The sequence below is a fragment of the Phodopus roborovskii genome, unplaced genomic scaffold (genome assembly GCF_943737965.1).
Source record: "Phodopus roborovskii unplaced genomic scaffold, PHOROB, whole genome shotgun sequence".
NCBI lineage: Eukaryota > Metazoa > Chordata > Mammalia > Rodentia > Cricetidae > Phodopus > Phodopus roborovskii.
This window is the reverse complement of record NW_026125052.1, coordinates 16,093,842-16,121,539: the sequence shown is the minus strand read 5'-3', so window position 1 is coordinate 16,121,539 and position 27,698 is coordinate 16,093,842. Positions and strand designations below refer to the sequence as shown.

General features: G+C 46.1%; 1 protein-coding gene across 4 annotated transcripts in view; it reads left to right on the top strand.

Annotated features, from left to right (window-relative positions):
• Positions 1–27,144, top strand: part of Stat3 (signal transducer and activator of transcription 3) — a 50,265-nt gene extending 23,121 nt beyond the window's left edge. Inside the window, exons 2-24 of one of the 4 annotated variants that reach the window (XM_051177059.1) lie at positions 2,553–2,703; positions 4,314–4,458; positions 5,034–5,132; positions 7,269–7,364; positions 7,510–7,591; positions 7,889–7,983; positions 8,144–8,295; positions 10,537–10,695; positions 10,804–10,896; positions 11,532–11,591; positions 16,333–16,362; positions 16,456–16,549; positions 16,651–16,698; positions 18,680–18,763; positions 19,444–19,542; positions 19,629–19,764; positions 20,125–20,177; positions 20,417–20,511; positions 20,620–20,759; positions 21,094–21,303; positions 24,115–24,157; positions 24,497–24,559; positions 25,118–27,144. In XM_051177059.1, the coding sequence (XP_051033016.1) occupies positions 2,576–2,703; positions 4,314–4,458; positions 5,034–5,132; positions 7,269–7,364; positions 7,510–7,591; positions 7,889–7,983; positions 8,144–8,295; positions 10,537–10,695; positions 10,804–10,896; positions 11,532–11,591; positions 16,333–16,362; positions 16,456–16,549; positions 16,651–16,698; positions 18,680–18,763; positions 19,444–19,542; positions 19,629–19,764; positions 20,125–20,177; positions 20,417–20,511; positions 20,620–20,759; positions 21,094–21,303; positions 24,115–24,157; positions 24,497–24,521 (2,166 nt within the window). In that variant the 5' untranslated portion in view covers positions 2,553–2,575 and the 3' untranslated portion in view covers positions 24,522–24,559; positions 25,118–27,144. Of the gene's footprint in view, positions 1–2,552; positions 2,704–4,313; positions 4,459–5,033; positions 5,133–7,268; positions 7,365–7,509; positions 7,592–7,888; positions 7,984–8,143; positions 8,296–10,536; positions 10,696–10,803; positions 10,897–11,531; positions 11,592–16,332; positions 16,363–16,455; positions 16,550–16,650; positions 16,699–18,679; positions 18,764–19,443; positions 19,543–19,628; positions 19,765–20,124; positions 20,178–20,416; positions 20,512–20,619; positions 20,760–21,093; positions 21,307–24,114; positions 24,158–24,446; positions 24,560–25,117 lie in introns of all 4 variants that reach the window. The other 3 variants (XM_051177043.1, XM_051177050.1, XM_051177040.1) reach the window with 3 other exon arrangements.
• The last annotated feature ends 554 nt before the right edge of the window (positions 27,145–27,698 follow it).

The following is a 27,698-nucleotide window of genomic DNA, read 5'->3' as shown; positions in this document are numbered from 1 at the left end:
AACACCCAGGCTTTCTTTCCCTGGAAATACCACCTGCTCTTTGCCGTTAATTCAGAATAATTTTCCTTCATGTAGAATAGTTTGACAGTATTGCTTACCTTGATTGGGCCAAGACAAAAATACTAGTCTTTTTTTTTTTTTTTTTCCCCTTTCTTGATATAGGGTTGCTGTGTGTAACAGCTCTGGCTGTCCTGAATCACTACATAGACCAGGCTGGCCTTGAACTCACAGAGATCCACCTGCCTCTGCCTCCTGAGTGCTGGGATAAAAAGTGCCACTACACCTATCAAAATTAGTGCCCCCAAATGCTAGGCTTAAAGATAGGTGCTATCATGCACAGCCTATTGTTTTCTAGTAGCTGTATTAAACATAAAAAGAAATGGGCAAAATAATTTTAATATATGTATTTAATCCAACATTTCTAAAATAATGTTTCAGCATTGGTATTTGCACATTTTTTTTCACTCACTGTTTTCAAATGCAGCCTATGAGGGTGTGAATCATCCGCATTTCCACTGCTCAGGGGCCACGTGCGGTTGGTATCTTCTATGCCAAACAATGGAGTCTTGTGCTTCAAGGCAAACCTGTGCAGTGGCATTGACATAATTGGCATATAGATTTTCTTTGTGTGCGTGCTCATGCATGTGTAGGTGTGTGTGTGTGTGTGTGTGTCTAGGTCAGAGGACAACCGTGGATATCATTCCTTTCACCTTTGGCTTTGAGACAGTGACTCTCATTAGCCTGAAACTTTGCCAAGTAGGCTAGACTAGCTGGCCATTGAACTCCAGGGGTCCACCGATCTCCGCCATCTTGCCGTCACTGGGATTATGGGTGTATATCACCACACCCAGCTTTTTATTAATGTGTGAGTTCTGGGAATCAACTCGGCTCCTCAACAGTTGTGAGGCAAGCACATTTCCAACTGAGCCATCTTCCCAGTCCCAGCTTGTTGAGGATTGCGTGCAAATAGGGTCCTGAAAAACACAGGACAGCAGTGATGCTTTTAACCTGTGAGGACGCTGATTCTGACTTGGTCTTTGTGTCAGAGAGTCCTCATAGCATTTGGTTTCTTACTGGGGGCACTACATAGACAGTCACAGAGCTCCAGGCTGGAACATGGGCTCTGGCAGGCTGTGCGCTTTTATGCCAGCTAGTGTTTGCTGTACGCATACCACTCCCTAATCTTGGGCTCTTCTTACTCAGGGCTATTTTTAGATCTTAAGACTACTTGTTCTAGAGAGACATTTTCATGAGTGGCTAGCTGAGTTGCTTTCTTACAGCTGAGCATTTCAGTGGACTAGTCCCCATCCCAGGATCAACTTTTTAACGTGGTATTTAGTTCTACTTTTTTTTTTTTTTTTAACCCAGATTTAGAATCTTTTTTTTTTTTTTTTTTTTTTTTTTTTTTTTTTTAAATTCCTTTTATCGAGTTGGCAAATCCCAGGCACCTGGCACTTACCATTGTAACCCTGCAGCTCTCTGTGCTTCCTCAGCACGCAGTCTGCAGTTTGACTTCGGTGCAGGGTACTTTGTGTAGCCTCACAGATGGCCTGAACGCAGTGTGGTGTGGAAGGAACTGGCATGTGTTGAACATCTGTTGGGTGCTGTGCTCTTAGTCACGAGAGCTTTAGAAATACTACTTCAGTGGCCCTGAGGGGTAGAATAATGATCTCATTTTATAGATGAGAAAATAGAAACCCAGAAGAAAGGAACTATTCAGCTTCACATACCAATTTGTTAACCTCACTAGCCTCTGGTAGACAATAGGTTTGTTGTTGTTTGGTCAGGTTTTTTTTTTTTTTAATTCTTTTAGTTTTATTTTATGTGTATGAGTGGTTTCCCCACATGTATGTATGTGTGCTATGTGCCTTTCTGCTGCCCTCAGAGGGTAGAAGAGTGTGTCAGATCAGAGCCTCTGGAGCTGGGGTTATGGATGGCTGTGTGCCACCATGTGGGTGCTGGAAATTGAAGCTGGGTCCTCTGCAAGAGTAACAAGTGTGCTACACTGTTGAGCGACGTCTCTGTGTCCCCGCCCTCTTTTTTTTTTTTTTTTGAGAGTCGGTCTTACTATGTACATATAGAGAGAGCTCAGGGTTGGCCTTGAACTCTTCATCAGACTATCCTTAAAGTGTTGGAATTGCAGGCAGGAGCCACTGTGCCTGGCTTGAGAATGGATTCTAGAGCTTGGAATCACGCCTGATTGCAATTTTAAAGGAATTGTGATGCCAAGTATGGTAGTAGCTCATGCCTGAAATCCAAGCAGTTAGGAGGCAGAAGTGGTGGGAGATAGATAACAAGGCTAGCCTGAGACCCTGTTTCAAAATATCAAGGGCCTGGGGATTTACTCAGTGGTGGAGAACCACATAGCATGTGCTAGGTCCTGGGTTCAGTCCCCAGCATCAGGGGCCAGGGAGAGCTGTGGTGGTAGGAACTGTATTATTCAAAAGACTACAAAAGCCATACAAGATCCTTCTCAAAGCTGCTGAGATATTTGCAGACTCTTTATCCTCTATGAGGGCTTGTGGTGACCATACATACATTCTGGCTTACAGTTCCGCCCCCTGATTGCGTCAGGATGGCCCAATGGAACCAGCTGCAACAGCTGGACACTCGGTACTTGGAGCAGCTGCACCAGCTCTATAGCGACAGCTTCCCCATGGAGCTTCGGCAGTTCCTGGCGCCTTGGATTGAAAGTCAAGATTGGTAAGTCTGCTTTGGGACACTCCATTGACTGGGAAGTTTGGGATGGAGTTAGGGGACACAACCTTTTCTAGCGTGACACTCCACTAACCCTTTCATCAAGGACATGAGTGCAGGTGCTGGGGGCAGGTCAGGAGAGCAGAGGTTGTTAGTTCTTAACACATTCTCTGTGTCTGAAGAGTGTATGGGTCCTGGCTTTCAGTGCACTGAGACAGCTTACTGGTAGGTGTTTGGAAGTCAGATTTGTGTCTCGCTTACTTGGTGAGATCTCTGCATTTTGACTCTCTAATACTGAGATATAGATTTTTAATCTGAGAATTTTGTCTCAGGTAGAAGTTGGACTCCACCACACACGTGGCTTTCCCCTATTAAAGGAGAGACACCGGGTAAGGGAAATAGAGTCATAGAGGAAACGATGCCAGCTATTTACCTTACTTTAATGTATTCAGGCCTATATTAATGTGATCTACTTCTTCTAGAATACCTATGCTAATTTAGTGAAGGGTCAAAGAGGTGACACAGAGCAGCCCAGCCTGGCAGTGCTGATTATGTTAATAAGAATTTATATATACCAGTCTGACCACAGGGATGATGGGGAATTTAAGGCAAAACAACCTTATCTGTTCTTTTTTTAAAAAAAATTTATGTTTATATATGTATGTTTGTATAGATGCAGAAGTGCACATATATGCAAGTACGGTGTGTGTGTGTGTGTGTGTGTGTGGTGTAGGCCAGTGGACAGTCTCAGGTTTTATCCTTGGGAATGCCTTCTGGGTCCTTTGAGATAGGGTGTGTCATTGGGTTAGAGCTCACCTATTAGGGCAGACCCTCAGGGGTCCTTCCATATATCTCTGTCTTCCCAGTGCTGGAATTACAAGCATGTGCTACCATGTCCAGTATTTTTAAAAATAGATTTAAAAAAATACAATATATTCTGACTACAGTTTCCCCTCCCCCAACTCCTCTCAGATCTTCCCTAGTTCCCCTCCCACCTCTCACCCACCCCTTGATGATGTGATGGGGGATGTCCTTCTGTATGCTGTGAATATATGTTTCTCTTTTGGTTGATGAATAAAGCTGTTTCGGCCAATTGACTGACAGGAAGTATAGGCAGGGTTACCAGACTAGGAGAATTCGGGAAAGAGGAAGACAGAGAGGGAGTGAAAAAGGAGACCCCATGTAGCTGCCAGAGGAGTAGCATGCTGAAGCATTATGGGTAAGCCACAGCCTCATAGCAATACATAGTTTAGTACAAATGGATTAATAACTAAGAGAGAACTAGCCAGTAAAAAGCCTGAATCATTGCATCAGCCAAACAGTTTATGATTAATATAAGCCTCGGTGTGTTTATTTCAGACTGGAGGGCAGCAGGACAAGACAGGACAGAAGCTCTGTCTACAATGGTGGTTTTTACATATGTATGTTTTAGATTCCTGTTGCTATTGTTTTTGAGACAAGGTTACCCAGACTGGCTTGGAACTCCCTTGGTAGGGAAGGCTGGCCTTGAACTCTTGATCTTCTTGCCTCCAGCTCCCTAGAGAGCCATGGTTGCAGACATATGCTATCACACCAGGCTCTCCAAATTCCTCATGCCACACACTTCCTTTTCCTAGGGCATATGCAGCCAGCAAAGAGTCACATGCCACGTTGGTGTTTCATAATCTCTTGGGTGAGATTGACCAGCAGTATAGCCGCTTCCTTCAGGAGTCCAATGTCCTCTATCAGCACAACCTGCGAAGAATCAAGCAGTTCCTGCAGGTGCGATGGGAAACTGAGTGGGAGATACAGGCCCCACAGAGTGGAGTAGTAGTGTTCTTTCCCGGAAGTCTTTCTTTCCTCACTTGGCTAAATGATGAGAGCCTGACTTGTACTCTCAGTCAGAGGAAAAGTAATTAGCTCCTCCTCAATTCCCTGTACACTGGCCCTGGGGTACCATTACCGGAAATTCACTTCTCATGTTACAGTTGACGCAATAAAGCAAGGGCTTAATGTCATTCTATGTTATAGTCGCATGCTAATAACACCTACTCATCCTAGCCACGTGACTCTTAGTTTTGAATGTTAAAGTTCGGCCATTAATTGAGTACTTCTGGGTGAAGTCGACCACTTCCCTATAAAACCAGATAGCATGCGTCTCAGGATGACTAGTGTGGTTCTGCCATTGCTGTGGCCACCATTCTCCTCCCTTTCTCTCCCTATGGGTTTCAGTCAGATTATGAAGCCTTTGGTCTGCTGTTTCGTGGAGGCTCTGCCGACGTGAGTTCTAAGCTAGCCAACTTCAGTCTATACCTCCTTGGTTGGCTACAGCATTCCACTCTCTCTCTTACTTACAGAGCAGGTATCTTGAGAAGCCCATGGAAATTGCCCGGATTGTGGCCCGGTGCCTGTGGGAAGAGTCTCGCCTCCTCCAGACGGCAGCCACGGCAGCCCAGGTAAGACTGAGAAGCCAAGTGTAGGGCGGGGGACTCAGGAAGCAAGCAACTGTATAGTGCAGTGAAATAGTAATGGTTAAAATGGCTGAGAAGGAAACAGTGAACTAGATCAAAGCCTTAGCTATACATTGAAAATGACAGAAAACAAAACAAAGACGCACACAAGCCCTTCCACCCCACCCCCTAACTGAGGATGAACTTGAACTCTGATTCGCCTGCCTCCTCCTGAGTGCTGGGATTAGAGGTGCACACCACCATATCCTGTATATGTGGTGCTCAGGACAGAACCAGGGTCCTGTGCGTGTTAGACAGGCGTGGGCGCTGTATCCCCAGCCCCTGGGTTTTTGTTGTTGTTGAGTCACTGCTGCGTAGAACAGCTGACTTCCAGTTTGAGGCAGTCTTCCTGCCTCTGTCACCCAGTGCTGGGATTACTGGTGCTGCCACTACTCTTCCCACACACCTTTCTCTTGCTTTCACTTTCAATTTTTATTTTATTTATTTATTTTTGAGATGGAATCACATTCTATATCCCGTGCTGACCTAGAACTCACTGTGTAGGCTGGGCTGTCTCAAACTCATGGTAATCCTGCTTCAGTTTCTCTAGTCACTGAGATTTCAGGCACAGGCCCCCCCCCCCCCCATGCTCTGCTTGCTTTTGAGACAGGATCAACAGGATCCTCCTATCTCAGCCTCCCAAGTGTTGGTATTAAATATGTGAGCTGTCATGCCTGGTCCACAGGGGCTTCCTAATGCCTGACCTCTGTCTGAGGTTGAACCTGCGAGTCTGCCATCCATCCATATGGACCACGGCTGGCTGACCACAGAAACTGCTTCTAGAGACTTGGCTTTCATCTCTGCCTCAGGCGAATGTAGGAATTAGAGATGGGAAAGGCACACCTTGGGGCTGGGCCCTTTCAAAGTCTCTGTCTGTGGTACTTCTTTGCATCTTATCAGCCAGTCACTCCCATGATGGAGAGAAATGCCGGGGCTGGGTTGTATTCTATGGTTTGAGCAGCCAGGAGACATGAGAGGAAAGTCTCTCTAAAATTGGCCTGTTCGGTCCTGCCGTGGAGACTTGTGGCAGCAGTGGAGAAAGCAGGCTGGAAGTGAGAGATCTTAGGAGCAAACAATGGGCTGGAGAGCTGGCTCAGTGGTCTAGAACACTTTCTGCTTTCGAAGCAGAACTGGGTTCAGCTCCCAGTATCCACAAGGTGGCTCACAACCGTCCAGAACTCCAGTTCCAGGAAACCCTTCTGTAGGCACCGGGCACAGATGAGGTGCATGTACATACATGCTGGCAAATCACTCATGCACATAAAATAAATAAACCTAAAGAACAGGAGACAAAAGGAAATAAAAGTAAAAAGAGAAGCAGTTGGGGCCTGATTTGAGCCCTTGACAGGTGTGATGGATGTGAGCCATCAGAGTGTGGACTTAGGGTGTGAGAATTTCTGGCTTGGAAAACTGGATGGATAACATCTCTCCTTCCTGGCTCTGCTTTCTCCAAGATTGCTGTCTTTATCCTTGGGCCACTGTCAAAAGGACTGCCTTGTTCTTGTAGCTTTTACTTGTCTTTTCTATCATCAAATGTCTCTTTCTGTTCCTTGCAAAGTCTGTCATTTTATGTTTTGCTTCCTAATTGACCTTCTCAAGGCAGCAACCTCTTCTCCCTGACAGAAGCTATGGAAACACAATTTTGAAAATCCCTGGAAAATTATCCCCCCCCAGGTCCCCATGGAACTATATTGCACTATGCTGTCGTCAACTACTTTGAATTTATTTATTTATTAGCTAGCATAATCTCTACTACTGAACTGTACCCCAATTTCTTTCTGGATTATTATTATTATTATTATTATTATTAAATTTTTTTGGACAATTTACCCATGAGCACTTGAAGACTGGGAAAATGTCTTAGTTCAATATGTGGGCTCCTGGTTTAGTGCGGAGAATGGGTTTACAGTGTTTCCTGTTGGTAAAAAGCCAGTGACAGAGATGGAATGACCCAGGGGTTTTTCCCAGCACCCTCCCCTCTTGCATCACTGCCCATTTCCCAACAGGACAGGTAACAGGTTGGGATGGCAATCAGATGACGGGTTTCCATGAATTCACGGTGTCTTAATCCCCTTTTGGCAGCAAGGGGGCCAGGCCAACCACCCCACAGCTGCCGTGGTGACGGAGAAGCAGCAGATGCTGGAACAGCATCTCCAGGATGTCCGGAAGCGCGTGCAGGTGACCAGGCCTCACCCGGGGAGCTGTGCTAGGGCTATAGAGTGTAGTCCTTCGTGCACATTTTCATTATCTTCTAAACTTTCTGTTCCCTCTCCTGAAGGAACCCTCTTTTTGACTTCTGTTTGTGGTTTGTTTGTTTAAACAGGATCTAGAACAGAAAATGAAAGTGGTAGAGAATCTTCAGGATGACTTTGATTTCAACTATAAAACCCTCAAGAGTCAAGGAGGCAAGTGGCCGTTAGAGACGTTAAGATTTGTTGAAAGCTAGGCTGTGTCATTGAGTCTCAGGACCTGACTCCATTCATGTGACTGCATGGTAGGAGAAGGGGAGCTTCTGGCACTTAGTGGGGCAACCTTTTGTTTGTTTTTGAGATGGTATTTGACCATGTAGCGCGGGATGACCTTGCGCCTGCTGCCATCTTCCCTCAGCTCTCAGGCTGCATGTGCACACAGGGTTTGGAGATTCATTGAGAAGGCTGCACTGAGTATTCTCCCTGGTCAAGGGGTCTTTCCTCCCCTATTAGACATGCAGGATCTGAATGGAAACAACCAGTCTGTGACCAGGCAGAAGATGCAGCAGCTGGAACAGATGCTCACAGCACTGGACCAGATGCGGAGGGTAAGCATTCTGGACAGCTTCTGGGACAGCTTCCCCAGTGCCACACACCTCCCGTGGGAAGACTTGACTTGTTGTAAGGGTCCCCTCTCTGATCAGACTAGATAATGTGGTTAGACATGGTCTGGGGAAATGTCTTCTGACTGTGTTGGTTTCCAAACAGAGCATCGTGAGTGAACTGGCTGGGCTTTTGTCGGCAATGGAGTATGTGCAGAAAACACTCACAGACGAAGAACTGGCTGACTGGAAGAGGCGACAGCAGATTGCGTGCATTGGAGGCCCTCCCAACATCTGCCTGGATCGCCTGGAAAACTGGTAAGAGTTGGAAGGAAGGCTTCTCTCTCCTAGAGAACTGGGTTTAGTCAAAGGCCTGCAGAGTGGGCCTTCCTTCCTCGTGCTTTTGTTTCTTCTTTTCATTGCGGGAGTAGGAATCCATCCCTTGGACATGTACTAGACACTATACTCCTAGCCTTGGATACGCTATTGCTAAGATGGGCACTTTTTTTTTTTTTTTTTTTTTTCCATTTTGAGAAAGACTCTCACTGAGCTGCATAGGCCAGCCTTGAACTCACTATCGAGCCAGGCTGACCTTGAACTGCAATCCTCTTGCCTCAGCTTCCCAAGTATCTGGGATTTTAGGCATGAATCACCATGCCTGCCTTAAGGTAGCTTCTTTTACACACTCAAATGTAGTCCAAGAGTTAAAACTCTTAACCAATTTTAACAAATTTTTAAATTAAAAAAATGCTTATATCACTCATTTTAAATACACTTAATTTTTAAATTTAAGTAATATTTTTAGATGTATTTAACACTAAATTTTCCATTTTAGTTATTTTATTAATCTAAAACATTATATGTTCTTTGTTAAGGAGGTAAATTTGAAATATACAAAATTAATAAAGTGAAAGAAAAAATTCAAGTCTATTCAGTGGTACCAGACTCTGTGACAATCTTTTCTGTAGACATCTGTCATGCCTGTACATGTGAGTCTAGAAGTCCAGTTTCAGGAAGCAGCTGCTCCATTTTCTTCCTTCCTTCCATACGATGGGAAGGATGGCTCATGTGGCCTTGTGCACACAAGGCCAGTGCTCAGCCCCTGAGCTCTCCCTGGGCCCAGTTTGTTCTCTATGTGCTCATCTGTTATCTGCTGTTTACTGTCCATCTAGCATCGTGTGCAAGGCTCCATAGTGAGTGTGCCCCACCACCTTAAACTAGAAGAAGCTTGGCAGGACAGGGTGCCCGCTCCATGGAGCACGAAGCCGGATACTCAGGACAGGTCCATGTGACAAGCATGTCTGTATTGTCACCATCACTGATTGCTGTTCATTTACTGAAGGCAGTCTGAAAAGCTTCCGGATCAGAGCTCCAAGAAGTTACGTTCTGGGGCTGAGACGTTCAGATGGCAGGAAAGGACAGGCCAGGAGCTCAGATCCCTGCAACTGTCCTCCATTCACTTTCTACCTTTATTAAACTAGTGGTAAACCATAAAGGAGAGGCATTAGATTTAGAAAGGGAAGAGAAACACTGATATTCCCTTTTCTTGGGGGCAGAATTAATCAGCTTTTTCTCCCTCTCTGCCCATTTTTTCTTTTTTTTCTAATTGTTTGCTTTTATATAGCTCTGGCTGCCCTGGGAACCCATTCACTATGTAGACCAGGCTGGCCTCAAACTTACAGAAATCTGCCTGCTTGTGTCTTCCAACTGTTGAGATTAAAGGCATGCACCACCATGCCTAGCTTTTCTAAGTACTATTTTCCTTTTGTAAACAAAGAATTATTAGTGTGTGCTTGCCTGCTTCTTTGTATAGGTGTGCAGTGTCCAGGTTGGCTAGGACAGGGCAACAAAACTCCGGGGACTGGAGTTACAGATGGTTGTGAGCTGCTGAACATGGGTGCTGCTGGGAACCAGACCCGGGTCCCCTGCAGCAGCCCCAAGTACTATTCATGGACTGTCTGTCTCCCCAGCCCCTCTCCTCGCCTTTCTTATATACATATCATCAACATTCTGACGTATCATGTTGTATTTTTATGATTCATGGAAGGGTGGCATTGAATGGGTGAGGCTCAACTCTGGTCTTCTTTCAGGGATCACATAGTGCAGGGGCCTGACCACCCTTGTGCAGGTTGTGAATGGCAGCGCTAGCTCAAGCCCTAGGATGGGGAAAGGGGATACAAGCATTCTTCATATTTAGTCTCAAATTCATTTATAATCCACTGACAGCTTCGTTAATGCCCCCACCTCCTAGTGATGTAAGCCTTAACCCTTCCTCAACTGAGCTATATGGTTCAAATTATTGAAGGGGCCATTCTTATGCTCTGTGTATCCCCTTCCATTATTTTAGGGCCCTTTTTCCCTCCCTCTCCCTCCCCCCCCCCCTTTTTTTTTTTTTTTTTTTTTTTTTTTTTGATGAGACAGGGTCTCACTGCATAGCTCAAAGTGGCCCTGAAGTCACTATGCAGCCCAGGCTCAAGGTCCCTTTGCTCTGGTCTCCTGAATGCTGGGGTTACAGCTAGACAACAGAGGTAACTGGGAACTGCCTTTCATTATTGGCAGGATAACTTCATTAGCAGAGTCTCAACTTCAGACCCGCCAACAAATTAAGAAACTGGAGGAGTTGCAGCAAAAAGTGTCCTACAAGGGGGATCCTATTGTGCAGCACAGGCCAATGCTGGAGGAGAGGATTGTGGAGCTGTTCAGAAACCTAATGAAAAGGTAACCTTAAAAAGCAAAGAGCAGGAAGAAGCCTGGTCAGCACAGTGTGACGTGCTGTCCCTTCCCTGGTCAGCCCAGCGTGTGACATGCTATTCCTTTCTCTTGTAGTGCCTTCGTGGTAGAGCGGCAGCCCTGCATGCCCATGCACCCTGACAGGCCCCTTGTCATCAAGACTGGTGTCCAGTTCACTACTAAAGTCAGGTGGGCCCTGGTCTTCACACTTTGGGTGGAATTTTTATAGATGTCCAGTCCTCTCCTTAGGGATTTTAAGGGGAGGAGTAAGGCTCAGTGATAGGCTAGCTGAGGTGGAGGTGAAGCCACTCACTGCTCACATTGAATCACAGGTATGGAGGGTTGCCCCTCTACAGTGAAATCTCCTTCAGAAATAGCTGTGTTGGGTTTTGGGATTTCACCTAAGGAATACCAGCTGCAGAGCATGTTCATGCAATATTTCTCATTAAATGCTTTTTATTACCTTTTCGTGAGTCTCTTATAGCTTGGTTCACATTCTTAAGCATTTTTTAGTACTTCTTGGCTGAAGAGTCAGTGTTCAGCTTTAATATAAAAGATGACTCTGGGTGGAGATAGAATTGGGGTTTGTGAATATATATAGGTTATATCTAGAGAGGGTTTTTCACTTTGTAGACAAGGCTGACCTTGAACTCAGAGATCTACCTGCCTCTGCATCCTGAGTGCTCAGATCAAAGGCATGTGCCACCACACCCAGAAATATATTTACTTCTTAGGAATTTAATTATTAGGGGTTTTATATTTTTGTAAACTGGAGGTCATGGTAAGGAGCCTACTAACTGTCCTTGACCATATGTTTTTTATAGGTTGCTGGTCAAATTTCCCGAGTTGAATTATCAGCTTAAAATTAAAGTATGTATTGACAAGTAAGTATCCTTTATTATTTTAAAACAATTTTTAAATTAGAATATCTTTTGAGCATATTCTCCTCAAGTACATCCAGAGCTGCCCCTTCTCCCCACCCATCCAACTTTAAGTTTTTTCTCAAAAACAAACCCCAAACCTACAAAACAAAATACAACACCTCAAAAGAAACAAATAAAACAAAGCAAAACTCAAAGCCCACCAAACCACAACCAAACAAAAAAGTACACATAAAAATGATCAGGTCCATTATTTGTTAGGCAACTACTCCTGAACATGAGGCCTGTCTTGGAGTGATTGAACTACCCAGTGTCATTCCATTGGAGAAAATTGATTTTTCCCTCTTCAGTAAGAATACATGACAATTCTAGTGTTAATCTTGTACCCTAGTGGCTAGGTTTACATTCAGTCATTCATTTTTTTTTTTTTTAATTTGACAAAATAAAATATAACAAATAAAACAAAAACTATCACATTGAAGGTAGACAAGGAAAACCAACAGAAGGAAAAAAGTCTAAGAGAGGGCACAAGAATCAAGACCCATTGTTTGCACACTCAGGAATCCCTTAAAAACACTAAACTGAAAGCCTCGAACTCACAGAGATCCTCCTGCCTCTGCTTTCTTAGTGCTGGGATTAAAGGTGTCCGCCACCACTGCCCTGCCTATTTCCCTTTCCAAATGAGCTCCTTTCTCTATACCTACATTCTGTGGGTCTATGGATTGTGGCTTGGTTATCATTGATTTAACAGCTAATATCCACATATAAGTGAATACATGCTGTATTTGTCTTTCTGGGTCTGGGATACCTCACTCAGGATGATTTTTTTTTTTCCTAGTTCCAGTCATTTGTCTACAAATTTCATGATGTCATTTTCTTTTTAAACAACTGATTAATACTCAGTTGTGTAAATGTACCCTATTTTCTTTATCCATTCTTCTGTTGAGGGACTTCTAGGTTATTTCTAATTTATGGCTATTATGAAAAGAACAGCAATGAACATGGTTGAGCAAGAGTGTCTATGGTAGGATTAAGCATCCTTTGGTATTTGCCCAAGAATGGTATCACTGGATCACGAGGTAGATTGATTGCCATCTTCTTGAGGAACTGCCACACTGATTTCCATAGTGTCTGTATGAGATTGCACTCCCACGAGCAATGTGTGAGTGTTCCTCTTACTCCACATCCTCACCAACATGAATTGTCACTTAATTTGTTGATCTTAGTCATTCTGACAGGTGTAAGATGAAATCTCAAAGTAGTTTTGATTTGCATTTCCCTGATGGCAGAGGATGTTGAACATTTTTTTAAGTGTTTCTCAGCTATTTGAGTTTCCTCTATTGAGAATTCTCTGTTTAGACCCCATTTTTTAAATTGGGTTATTTGTTTTCTTGATATCTAGTTTCTTGAGTTCTTTATATATTCTAGATATTAGCCCTCTATCAGATGTGTAGCTGGTAAAAATCTTTTCCCATTCTGTAGACTGCCAATGACAAGTAAATATTCTTAAAATTAGCTCTTATTTGCAAATGAGGGATGGAAAAACAAAAATTTTGACAGACATTTGACTTTAGAGATGTCTCCATTCAGGGATCTTTGTTTTGTGAACAATTGTATTCAAAAACCTTTCAGAGACTCATCAATTTGCCTCAAATGTGAAAATAAAAAAGGCTTAGTGTTAGAGCACATATCTAGCATGTACAAGGCCCTGGGTTGAGTTCCTACCCTTAAAAACAAAGACGTAGCTGGGCAGCTATGGTGCACACCTTTAAACCCAGCACTCAGGAGGCAGAGGCAGGCAGATCTCTGTGAGTTTGAGGCCAGCCTGATCTACAGAGTGAGTTCCAGGACAGCCAGGGCTACACAGAATAACCCTGTCTTGAGGAAAAAAGAAAAGGAAAGATATAAATAAATAAATAAACAAACACATACATACATACATACATACATAAAACTTGCCAAATTATATCAGTTGAAAAAAGTAAGCCCCTCTCTCTCTCTCTCTCTCTCTCTCTCTGTGTGTGTGTATGTGTGTATGTGTAGAACAGAAGTCCACATGAAGTGGCTTCCTCTATCATTGATCACCTTAGTTTTTGAGACAGGGCCTCTCACTGAACCTGAAACTCACTCTCTGACCCTGAAGCCCTCAGCACTGGGGCTATAAACATTCAATGCTGCACTCAGACTTTATGTAATGCTGAGGATCCAAACTAGGGTTCTCATGCTGTACACCAAACGCTTTACCACTGAACTATCTCCTCATCCCTGTCTTCATTCCTAAGTGTATGGTTCAGTAGCATTGGACAGTCACATTGCTAAGCAGCAGGTCTCCAGAATGCAATCACTTTGCAAACCCGAAGCATTGTCCTGAACAGCTGCTCTCCTTCCCTTTATATCTGACACTCACTACTTATTTCCAAAAGAGTTTTTTTATATAAATAAAAGTAATAGGAGGCATGGGTATAGGAAGCTGCCTTGCCAGATATTACAATGCATTAGAGTTCCAGTTGTTAACTGGGTATATTACTAGGACAAAAAATGTCTTGACTGATCAATGTAATAAAATCTGAAGTCTAGAAATAGATGCAAAGTTAATATAAGAGATGAGCCCATGTTAAAGCTAGTCCCACGAAGTAGGTAGAGAGGGCAGCATGGATGGCAGTGGGACAGCTTCAAATGGGTCAGAGTGAAAAGTGAGGGTTTCCATTTATGGACTATTAGAATAAACCCTAGGCTGCCGGGCATTGGTGGCACACGCCTTTAATCCTAGCACTCGGGAGGCAGAGGTAGGCAGATCTCTCTGAGTTCGAGTCCAGCCTGATCTACAGAGCTAGTTCCAGGACAGAGAAACCTTGTCTTGAAAAACCAAAAATAAAAAAGAATAAACCCTAGGCATATTTACTATATTTACATGTTAGTAAAAGCATCCTCAGACCACAGGTGTGTAATGTAATACAGTGATACAGAAAAGTGCCACCACCACTTCGTCTGACAGTATTTTAAAAAATAAACCATGGACCAATGATATAACACAGCCATTTCATTCATAGGTGTTAGCACAAGAGAAATGAAAAATATAGATGCATGTCCACTAACAGGAATGAATAGACACTTTGCACTCTGTCATACAATGGAACACTGTTCATCACCAAAACAAAAGGAACTAGGAACTATTTTTTTAGTTATTTCCTTTTTATTTTATGTGCATTAGTGTTTTACTTGCATTTATATCTGTGTAAGGGTATTGTATCCTCTGGAGCTGAAATTACACAGAAAGTTGTGAGTTGCCATGTAGGTGCTGGGAAATGACCCAACGTTCTCTGGAAGAACAGCCAGTGCTCTTAACCTTTGAGCCATCTCTCCAGCCCCATCAAAGGGACTACTGATAGTTGCAAAACATGAATAAATCTTCAAAGTAGTTATATTGAGTGAAGGAAGCCAGGTCTCCTAACCCCCAAAGGAGTGCCTGTTTTATATTTGCATGTATATATTTCTAAAAATGAAAATAAGTCTATAGTGACAGAAAACACAATAATGGTTTTTCTGGGGCTAGGGTAGGGTGGAGTATGAGATTGGGATGCGTGTATAGGACTTATAAACCAGACCCATAAGGTTTTACATCATAGATTGTATACTTTATTGATTATGAGTTATAAATAAAAGCTAATAAAAAGTATATAAAAAAGATACGATTCAGACATGAGGGAGAGCTGATAATTGATTTGAAAATGTTAACACCTGGAAAGGTTGTTTTAAAGATCAGTTTTCTTCTACAAACCCACTAAAACATTCTATTTGTAGGTAGATATATAACAATGGAGAAGCAATTTTATTTATATGATTTTTTTTTTTTTCAAGATAGGGTTTTGCTGGGTAGCCCTTGCTGTTCTGGAACTTACCATGTAGACCAGGCTGGCCTTGAACTCACAGACATCTGCCTGCCTCTGCCTCCTCAGCACTGGGAATAAAGGCATATGCCACCACGCCTGGCTGAGAAGAACTTTTAAAATAGTACTCTAAAGGAAGATAAAAACAGTAATATCATAAATAAAAAGATGGCACAGAAAGGGACAGAGGTAGCAGTAGTTACATGGGGATAGTGCTTCCAGCTGCATCATGGGAGGTGTTGTGAGTTGTCGGTAATAACATACCTTTACGGAAAATCTAGCATGGCTTAAATAATGAGGAAATTTACAACCCGCGTAACTGGAAATGCAATTGGGGCAAGTACTTGATGATGAGGTCAGTGAGTCACAGGTGTCTTCAGGAACCCAGAGCCCTCCGTCCCATCCTTAGTATATCACCTGTAGACTGGGCTTCCCTTCCAGGCTGCTCTGTGCCTTCTAGAAGCAGTGAACCAATGCTGTTTGTCTTCTCACACACATCTGTGGAGCAGAACAGCCTAGGACACCATTCCTTCCTTGGTCTGATTGAGACAAAGCAGACCCCGGCTTCACCTGCTCTGTGGCTTCCTCCGTTCTGAAGAATGTAGTGATCAGGGTTCCTCTAGAAGTAGGATGGACTCTGCCATCCCATGCTGAACAGAATGGAGGGTTTTTAAGGAAAGGCAAAGAAGCTGTGGGGTAGATGCCCAACTGAGGCTACTGTTTAGGTGCATGTAGAGTTTCATTTCACCCCTAAAACATTACTGGACAGCTAAAAGCATTTCCCGTCAAAGTTGGTTCTGGAAAAAAGTAGGGTCGATGACTTCCATTTTGTTAACCTTCATCTGTGTTCTTGACAGGGACTCTGGGGATGTTGCTGCTCTCAGAGGGTGAGTTCCAGTCTTCTTTGTTCGACTCCATCCAGCTTTACCCTCTGGCCGCTCAGTGATCACGCATGTGTTGGTTTTTCTCGCATGATTCAGGTCTCGAAAATTTAACATTCTGGGCACAAACACGAAAGTGATGAACATGGAGGAGTCCAACAATGGCAGCCTGTCTGCAGAGTTCAAACATCTGGTAGGGTATGGTGGTAGGGGGCAGGCTCCCCTGCACAGAGGGCAAGTGGCAGAGGGAGAGCTTGGGCAGCCAGCACATGACACTTTTCCCCTTTCTTCCAGACTTTGAGGGAGCAGAGATGTGGGAATGGGGGCCGTGCCAACTGTGACGTAAGTTTTGTTACGGCTGAGAACTGTCCAGAAGTGTTTTCTTTGAGAGAAAGAGAGAGAGCTCTCTATCTGGCCCAGAACGAAAGTCTTTAGCCTGCTGCTTCAGCTGCTGTCATTTAGAAAGGTTACCCTGGGCCAGTGGGACATATTCAGAAGTCACAGGTGCTGTGGAATTGTCAAGGAGGAGCACTTTCCTGAGAGTTGGGGAGTTGGGCTCCCTTTCAGTAGTGGGAAGTCCCTGTTAAGCTGTTACCCACATCCATTTGGCAGAAAAGTTTCCACCTTGCCTGGGGCTTCCCAAAGTCCCTTGTCACCACCTGCCAGCTGGCTCCATTTTCAGTGCCTTGGTGAGATAGAAGGCAAGTCAGAGTTAAACTTAAGAAAACACACACACACACACACACACACACACACACACATATACCATACACACACTGTATACACACACACACACACACAAATATACCATACACACACTGTATACACACACACACACACACACACACACCACACACACATATACCATACACACACTGTATACACACACACACACACACACAAATATACCATACACACACTGTATATACACACACACACACACACACACAAATATACCATACACACACTGTATACACACACACACACACCACACACACACACCACACACACAGACACACACACACACACACACCATACACTCACAGACAGACAGACACACACACACACACACACACCCCTCAGCACTCGGCAGGGGATCATGAGTTTAAGATTATTGTGTCCTTTAACACACATGTAAAAGTACTGGAATTTCATTCCTAAGAATTCACTAGTAATTCTGTACAAACAGAACTGCCTAACCACTAGTGGCAGTAAAGGTTGTTACAGTCACTTTGGAAAGCAACTTGGCATTGTAAAAATGAGCATGCCCTGTAAGCCAGCAGTCTGGCCCCAGGATTTAACAGTAAAAAAAGCTTTGCATAGGTGGACCAAGGCAAGTACATGATCACAGCCACCTGTTACTCTCCAGACACAGCCCAGATCTGTCAGCGCTCTAGGGGGACATGGGTTGTGGTATAGCCACAGTGGAATACTCTACAGCTGTGACAGAAGTGGGACCTGCACAGGACCGGCACAGAGCTGCCTCACACTGGAGGTCAGGGGTCAGCAACTGGGACGTGCTGACTGCACGTGTGTGGGATTCACAGACTTTTCATGTAAAATTCACATGCTAGGAAACAATAGAGCCATGAGGCTTAGCAGTACTGCAGGAGGAGGGGAGAATCATCACCAGGGGATTTCAGTGGTGATAGCCTGTCCTTAAACTGGACAATAATGCTGGGTATAGTTCACTGGTGGGGTATGCTTAGCGTGCGTGAGACCCTGAGTTTGCAACCTAGTATGGATGGTAGAAAGGAGAGAGGAGAGAAGAAACTCAAATCAGTTTGCTTGCCTGCCTGCCGGCTCCCTCCCGCCCACCTGTCTGTCTGTCTGTCTGTCTGTGTTTGTATATGGACATTCATGTGTGCATGTGGAGGTCAAGGGACCATTTGCAGGGCTGTTTTTTTTTTTTTTTTTTCCTCCCACTGTGTGGGTTTTGGGGATTAGACTCAGGTTATCAGGCAAATGCCCTCGCCCACTGAGCCATCTTGCTGACCCCCAAATAAGTAAATAAGCAGGAGGGGGAAAGTGGGGGGGGACTCGGGGGGTGTAGCTTTGGATGTACATTGCTTTGTTGTTATTTGGTCCTTGAATCTGTATATTATAAAATATGATTATTTATTATGTAATACATAATAAATAAATCAGGTGTGAGGGTCCTGACCTTGAGGGTCTTTGTGTTGAAGAGAGAAGGTACACAGCTGTGTTTCTGACACTGTCCACAGCCACCTCCTTAGTGTGGTGAGGCTGTGGCACGTTGCTTTCTTCTGTTGCTGCTGAGAACTCAGTGCCATTGCCTGAAGACATGACCTTGCTGTTCTAGGCCTCCTTGATTGTGACTGAGGAGCTGCATCTGATCACCTTCGAGACTGAGGTGTACCACCAGGGCCTCAAGATTGACCTAGAGGTGAGTCCTGCGCAGAACCAGGCCGTGCACGCGCAGGGGCAAGGGCACAAAGTGTCTGGGGCATGGTGACTGTTTGCTAAGCCTGTGTTTAGTTTTCACTATCTGTCTCTGGAAAGTCCTTGACAGCCACTCACTGAGGAGAAAGTCCTGCTTGAGCACATAACTTAAAAATCTGTCCTTAGTGATTGCTTTGAATTGATTTGATGAAGTCTTGGCAAGTGGATCTCAGTAGCCACCATTTCAGTTTGCAGAAAATAATGGCATTTAGATTTTGTTTTTCCAGCCCTGTTGGTCTTATTAAGTTAGACCTGGAAAAGCAGGGATCCTCATGTTTAATTTCTAATACCTCAGTTTCATGGAAAGATGTAGATGCTTTGTGTTTTGGAGGTTGCCTTCCAGGTCTCTGGAAAGTTGGGGACAGGGGCCTAGCTTTTGAACAGGTTACATTTTGTATGTCACTGATTATATTCAGGTGTGAGCAAGTCCGGACGCTCAGACTGTTCGTTCATTCTTCTCCTCTGGGTGTTGAGCATCTTCACTCACAATCCTGCTTAGAGCTGGCATCTGGTGTGGCATGATTGCTCATTCTAACCTGGGGAGGTAAAGGGGAAGAGGCTTCTGTGCTGTGATAGCACAGCTGTCTTGTTAAGTCATCCCCACCTGTCCCCTACACTCTACAGACCCATTCCTTGCCAGTTGTGGTGATCTCCAACATCTGTCAGATGCCAAATGCTTGGGCATCAATCCTGTGGTATAACATGCTGACCAACAACCCCAAGGTGAGTCCCCCAACTCACCCTGGCTCTCTCGCGCCTTCTCAGCCCCTGGTGTGGGTCACCAGCGTTCTCTGTCACCTTCTCAACAGAACGTGAACTTCTTCACCAAGCCACCAATTGGAACCTGGGACCAAGTGGCCGAGGTGCTTAGCTGGCAGTTCTCCTCCACCACCAAGCGAGGGCTGAGCATTGAGCAGCTGACTACGCTGGCGGAGAAGCTCTTAGGTGGGGATTTGACAGCCTCAGATGAGGTTCTGGTCTGGGGGGGTGGGGGTTGGTCACTCAGGCAAGGTTTCCCAGGGTCTACCTAGCGTCAGGCTCTGTGCCATCTAACGCCAGGTGTCAGTTTGTTAGTGTGTGACCCTAGTTCTCAGAACCACACACAGCAAGGAAGAGCAGGAGCCCAGTAGGGCATCAGTGCTGGGATGTGTGTGGCCATGTTTGTGCACATGCACATAGAGACACATGCACACCTAGCCATGGTGTGCAAGTACATGAGAGCAAATACATGGGACGAATGTCTGCAAATTCTGCTTGAGAAATAAAGTCTTTAGCCAAGGCTGAAATTCTTGTTCTTTTCTCCAGGACCTGGTGTAAACTACTCAGGGTGTCAGATCACATGGGCTAAATTTTGCAAAGTAAGTGAGTGATCTTGTTGATTCTTATGCTTATCGCCTGGAAGGCAGGTCTGGAATGCTCATTTGTAAGGTGGTTGTGGGGCAGCATGAATACAGAAAGCCTGGGACCCCTTTGTCCAGTGGCTAGTAAGGAGCTGCCTGAGGGTAGAGGAGCCCGCGGGTACCGAGGTTCAGGCATGAAAGGGCTGGGATGGATGGATGGTGGTGGACTCGCCTTTCCCATTATTCTTTTTTTCCAGGAAAACATGGCTGGCAAGGGCTTCTCCTTCTGGGTGTGGCTAGACAATATCATTGACCTTGTGAAAAAGTATATCTTGGCCCTTTGGAATGAAGGGTAAGGTTGAAACTTGGCTGTACTGTGTAACCAAGTCACTAGCTCCCAGCAAGCCTGTAACAGGAACACGTTCTGAGCCCAAGCAACATTGGTTTTCCTTGACTCCAGGTACATCATGGGTTTCATTAGCAAGGAGCGAGAGCGCGCCATCCTGAGCACAAAGCCCCCAGGCACCTTCCTGCTGAGATTCAGTGAGAGCAGCAAAGAAGGAGGGGTCACTTTCACTTGGGTGGAAAAAGACATCAGTGGTAAGACCTTTCACCTGCCCCTCCTGTCTCACTTGCTCCACCTGGTGGTCACTGACAACACCTGGCTGCTCCTTGTTCTGTTTACTACTGCCCCCTGGAGGGCAGAGAGGGCCTGTGCCGCCTCATGAAGGGGTGGCCTGCGGTTTATTTTGTTCATCCCACTGGCTACTATTTGTGTAGAAAAGTGTGACTTGAATCTTATTTCCACATTCCCTTTTCTACCTACATCTGAGTGTTTTGCCTGGATATTGCCACAGTTCCAAGCCACTGAGTACAGGATTCAGGGACTCCAGCACTAAACTGGCATAATCTTCCTTCCTGTGTCCCATGACAGGCAAGACCCAGATCCAGTCTGTAGAACCATATACCAAGCAGCAGCTGAACAACATGTCGTTTGCTGAAATCATCATGGGATATAAGATCATGGATGCTACCAACATCCTGGTGTCTCCTCTGGTCTACCTGTACCCTGACATCCCTAAGGAGGAAGCATTCGGGAAGTACTGTCGGCCAGAGAGCCAGGAGCATCCTGAGGCTGACCCAGGTAGTTGTTGATTTTCCATGGTTCCGGTCCCATTTTTAGGGAAAGTGGAGGACTGACTGGTACCCTGGGGGGGCGGTTGGGTGAGTCCTGCTTGATGGGAAAGAACTATTTATTGGGTAGTTTGACAGGGTGACTGATGGGTTTCAAGAGAAGAGCAGAGTTAGGCCTCACAGGGAGCTTGTTGGTCCGAAGATGAAAGTAGACACACACACACACACACACACACACAAACACACACACACATACACTCAAAACGCCAGGAAGGGATACTCTGATGTTTCTTACATGATGGATTCCAGAAGACTTGTGGCAGATTTGAGTGCAGTGTACTTCTCTCTCACGTGTTAGCCATGTCAGGTAGTCTGAGGAAAGCCTTTCTGGGACAGTGGCTGTTAGCAGCCTGGGGCAGGGCTCACAGCAGAGTGGGGAATGTCCCTGTTGCAGATGACAACCCAGAGGGGATGTGGAGCTGCCATTTAGAATGTACAGCTGTCGAAATGAGAGCATTGTATTATGTGGGAGTGCGTGTGACTGTATGCATTATACAAAAAGATAGAAATTATGTTGAGTTAAATCTGTAGTCTCTGGGGCCGTCCCCAGCCTGAAGACTCAGAGCCGTTGGTGCTTGCTGCGTTGCCTCTGTCTTCTGTCTACTGGTGCTGGTGAGGAGGCTGGTGTGTCCGTCTGCATTTGTTCTGTGACTGTTCTTAATCATTGTGCCTTGCTGAGCTCTGTGATGAGACATGTGAGTTGGCCTCCTTGCCCTGGCTACTTTCACCAACTGCGTTTGTCCATGTTGCACCTGTGCACACATACTCCTCAACTCGCCCTGGCTCTGTCCCCGGCATTCTCTGAGGAGTGCCCAGTTCTCAGGCTGGAGGAGTTGGGCTTGTTGACAGTTATTTTCCTTTCCCTTTGTTCTGGTATTGAGTTCTCTTCATTCTGTGGAGGAGTTTAGCTCTCACTTCCTGTCTGTCCCTTATCTCTGCCTCCACCTTGCCTTCAGTTGGGAGATCTGTTTATCAGCTCCTCTCACATTCCTCTTTGTTCTTTTCGCTGAGGACTTTGAAGTCCAAGTGTTGATTTTTTTGACTAATTTTGCTTTCGAGATCCAGGCCCTTGGTCTGAGGCTGCCATCTCCATCACCATCCATGCTGTAGCCACCCAGAGACATTCCTCAGGGGCAAGGCACTGAGCATGCGCAAGGGATCTATTACCCGATGGGTTTGCCTGTGAGGGTAAAGAAGGTGCACTGAGGGCTTGAGAGACTGATGAACCTCTCAGAGGGGTGATCTGTGATGGCCACGTCTCTGCTTCTACTGCAAGAGTATCATGGTGTAAACATCAGTCAGCCTCTTCCCAGCTCTTCCTTGCCTGCCAGAAGCCCACAAACTGTTCCTCTGGAGGGATTTCGAGCAAGTTCAGTCATAGCTTGTCCAGATCCAGACAGGGTTAGGTCATTTCTTCCTTCTTAATTCTGTGTTTCACACTCCCACCTCAAGCCCAAAATGTATTTGTCATTCTCTTGATCATTGGAGAATTCTCTCATTGTGTGTGTGTGTGTGTGTGTGTGTGTGTGTGTGTGAGAGAGAGAGAGAGAGAGAGAGAGAGAGAGAGAGAGAGAGAGAGAGAGAAGGGATGTAGGAAGTCTTGTTGGAGGTCAGAGAACCTTGAGGGGTCAGCTCTCTTCTTCCACCATGTAGATCCTGGGATTGAACCCAGGTCACCAGGCTTGCCAACAGACAACTTTAGCAGTGAGCTGCCTTACTTAACTGCCTTATCTTACCCCTCTGTCGTCTCTCTGGGGAGATGGGGGGGGCAGTTCTCACACTAGAGAACTCTTCCGGACCAGAACAGTTGGATTTGTGGGCGGCACAATTGCCTCAGTAATTCCTTTGACTCCCAGCTGAGTTAACCTGTTTCTTGGCCAAAAATGAACCTGGATTTTCATCTGTGGCCACTTTGCAATGGCTTCTCTTGGGTGGTTATCATGTGTCCTTCTTGCTGCTTGTAGGCCCCAGTGTTAGTTAGTCTCTGCTTTTCTCAGCCTACCCACACTGCCCCAGGCCTGCTGCATGCTTTGTTCAACTGAACTCCCAAGGTTTCATGCCAGTGCCCCCAGGGCTTTCCGATTTCTTTGCCTAACATTTCAGTCCTCACATTTCCAACATAAACAGCAGAGAGGAAGAAAGCCAACCCTGCCTCTCCCTCTCCTCCCATACGTGAGAGAGAAGGTACTTTGGCCGGGTCTCCTGGCTGCTGCACATGTGCTCCGACTTGGGTGTCCTGTACTTCCCAGTGGCTGGAATGTGTTTTCAAGCTTGGAGATGGCTTTGGAACCTCCAGCATTAGCTGTCTTTGTTGGCTTAAATATTCAGACCTGTTTGTGTCTGGCCTGGTCACCAAACAGGGAAGTCAGTTCATAAGTATGGCCGCGACACAGTAGAAGCCTAACAGCACACAAAGGCAGGAACACAGAAGTCAGTGGCAGTCTCGGCATTGGTACAGGTGGGTGGGGCAGTAGTCTCGGCATTGGTACAGGTGGGTGGGGCAGTAGTCTCGGCACTGGTACAGGTGGGTGGGGCAGTTGTACCCAGAAGTTCTACAGCTGTGGAACGCATAAAACTTCAAACTTCAAGTACCTTGGATGTCAAGTAACATGTGACCAGGGAGGCCAGCCTTAAGGGGTAGACAGGTGTCTGGGCAGTCTCTGTGAGGTTGGCTCAAGCCATCTGGAGTGGCAGGTGGGCTCCTCCTGCACTATTCTAAAAGCAGTTTCAGTCAGCTAAAGCCTGGGTTTCCTCTCTACAGGTGCTGCTCCTTACCTGAAGACCAAGTTCATCTGTGTGACACCGTAAGTGGCTTCCCTTCCCAGTTTTGCATTCATTTCTAGTGTCCTCAGTTGTCCCCAGGAATAGGGAGGACGAGGGATGAGAGCCACTGTGAAGGGCTGGATGCCCCTGGGCTGTTTAGTGCTCAGAGTGACCTTGTGTGTTTAAAAAGCTTGAGTTTTTATTTTTTTCTGTTGGAGACCAGAGTTTGATGGCTTGTGTGTGTGTGTTTTGTTCTTTTTTTTTTTTCCCCTCCATTGTGTCTTGTCAACCCGGCCCTTCCCCTTCCTGCCGCCCCCCCCTTTCCTACAGAACGACCTGCAGCAATACCATTGACCTGCCGATGTCCCCCCGCACTTTAGATTCATTGATGCAGTTTGGAAATAACGGTGAAGGTGCTGAGCCCTCAGCAGGAGGGCAGTTTGGTGAGTGTTTAGAAAGTTGGGTCCCTTCCTGTCTGATGCCTGCCTATACAGAGCCAGAGCCGGCCATCCGCACTGGCTGGAGGTGGCCTTAGAGTCACACTGTCCTATGGAAACAGATGCCATACATGTGTAATTTTTCAACAGCCACAGTAAAAACAGTAGGAAGTGACAAGTGACATTAATGCCTTACATAAGCAGCACACTTTAGCACCTGAAGAGAAAGACATTAAACTATCAGCCCCCCACCCCCCGCCCCTTCTACTAATTCTTTGAAATGTGGCGACTTTGACATCTTGATTTAGACTAGTTTCAGGTGCTCAGGGGCTCTTTGTGGCTGAGGCTGCCACTACCAGGGCAGCCTTTGAAATAGAGAGCCGGGTTTGAGGTGACTGAGCTCCTCTGGAGGGCAGGGAAGTCTGCCTTTTCTGACCTTGCCTAGGCTTAAGGGCCGGGAGACTGGCTGACAGCAGTGCCTGAGCCCCTGACAAAGGGGGAGGGGCTTATGAGAAGCTGCTGCAGTCAGGTGGCTGAACTGGCCTTGTCTCTCTGTCCCTGCAGAGTCACTCACGTTTGAGATGGATCTGACTTCGGAGTGCGCTACCTCCCCCATGTGAGGGGCTACAAATGGAAGCTGCAGAGATGACCGGGGCACCTGCCTGCCCCGGGTTCCACCCTTAAGCAGTCAAACCCCAGCTCATCTGAGACTCCTAACTTTGTGGTTCCAGATTTTTTTTTTTTTTTAAATCTCCTACTTCTGCTATCTTTGAGCAATCTGGGCACTTTTTAAAATAGAGAAATGAGTGAGTGTGGGTGATGTGCTTTATGTAAAGAGGAAAGTACTCTGAGTCCGCGATGGGGATGTGAAAGCCGGAGGCTGGGGGGAGAAAAGCAAATGCCTTGTGTCCCGTTCCCCGCCCTCCCTCCTCAGCAGCTCATTGCCGTCCTTTGTTGTTAGACAAGTGCCTCCTGGTGCCCATGGCATCCTTCTGCCCATTTCTGTGAGCTGATACACCAGGCTGCCTGCAGCTGAGGACTCCTGGCATTGCACTTTTAACCTTGCTAATGTCCAAATAGAAAATAGGACTAAGCCCATAGGTTCTTTTTAAATTAAAAAAAAAAAAAATAAGAAGAATTAAAGGGCAAAACACACGGAGACAGCATGTAGTATAGCCTTTCTGTAGCAAAGAAAACTCATCCCCAGCTTCTTTGGTGCTTTAAGTGTAAAAACCCTGAGATGGTTTCTGATGAAATCTGGAAAAGACATCTGAGGCTGTGGCTTAGCCTCTGGTTTGAACATGAAGGTTAGAGAGAACCTAGATATCCCAGACTCTTCATAAACTGGGTTTTATTTACCCAGGAGTGTGCTCCCCTGTTGGAGGGGTGAGGGTAGACCAAGGGCACTGAAAACCTGTCACCCTCCCTATCTCCAAGACTCCAGACCCTGTTTCCGGGTCAGCCTGTCCTGCAGGTGCCTTACTGGGCCTAGAACCAACCTGGCTTCCTTTCCCACTTGACCTTGCTCATGGTGTCTCCTTCCCATGTCCCAAGGCCCCTGTCCTGCTTGCATTGGGAACCCTGGTCTCAGGACCCTATGATCAGAGAGACTGAGTTACAGCTTTGAATCTGACTTAGACTACAGGTCCTCAGCAAAGCTCAGGGATTGTGGTCCTTATTCTATTTGTTTGGTACCCAGGGGTACCTATAACCACATGGCAAAAGCTGACTAATAAACTCCAGGTCTACCCCTGGAGGTATAACCTTGGCCTCTCCTGAGACTAGTGATTGTCTGCTCCTCATTGGGGCCCCTGGGGTGAGGTGGAACAGGGTGCCTGCACCTACTGTGGCCTTCATGTCACCTGCTTGCTTCCACCAATCTACTTGCTTGAACAAGGCAGGCCTCCTCTGACACGGAGGCATGGCTAGATTCAGTGACTCAGAGACACCATGCTCAGCTGGCCAGTGTCTGGAATTCTTGTTTGTTTCACTCAAATTAACCAGTGTCTGAACTAAGAGGGTGAGGACATTGTCTCCAAGACAGACTGCTTGCCTTGGCTACCCCCTGGCCTTCTGCTTTGAGACAGTTACTGCTCTCCCTTCCCCAGAACATTCTTTAGTATGCAATAAGCTGAAGTCCCAGGCCAAAAGGGTATTTAGAAAGGCAAGGCTGGGACTTTAATGCCTGGGGACCTAGGGAGCAAGGGCTCAGGCTTCTCTGGGGCAGGTGTTGTAAAAGCCCCATCTCTGGGAAGTTACCTGGGTGGCCTGGGCTAATCACCTGTAATGACAGCTCCAAGGAGAGCAGAAACTTGCCCCATGGAGTCCTCAGAGCAGCTCGCCCACTTTGCCTCCTTTGACCATGCCTGTCCCCAGCCTAGCCCAGCCATGCCTGCGGATTGCTTAGCCTCTCTGTACAGTGGTTTGTATTCTATCCTAGCCACTGCATTCAAATTCCAATGTATACTTTCTAGTGTAAAAATTTATATTATTGTGGGTTGTTTTTTGTTGTTGTTGTTTGTTTGTTTGTTTTTTTGTATATTGCTGTAACTACTTTAACTTCCAGAAATAAAGATTATATAGGAACCGTCTGGTGGCAGTGGGGGCTGGCTGGCTTGTGGGACTGCCATTGCCCAGCTTGTGCTCTGTGAAGCTGGGAGCTCATGAGGGGATAACAGCCCAGTTCTGGGCCTGAAGTTCTGTTTGCTTCTCATTGCTGAGGCAATGCAGCCCCCACCCCCCAATTTTATATCAGCTGCCATCCTCCAGAGGAAGCAACCCAGGAGCCAAGGGTCATAGTCCAGTGGCGAGAAAGTGTCAGAGTGGCCCCTTCCCTCCACCCTCTCAAAGCTGCTGTGTTTGTTCTGGAGTCAGATAAGCTGCCTAATGGAGGGGGGTTGGGGTGTAGACCCAGGCCTCTCCTTCCACAGTCAGCCCATTATCGCTTTCTTTTCAGTTCCATCAGTGGGGACAACTGGCAGCCACTTCCCTGGCTGCTGGCTGCTGGCTGCTGGCTGCAGGGCCCCCGGGCAGTCAACAGTGACAACTCAGGGAAAGGCCACAGTACCTTGGAGCCCAGCTCTTAGAGCCTCTGTGAGATGCCCCACTCCCCCTGCAGAGATGGAAGCAGAGATTACTGTTTAGT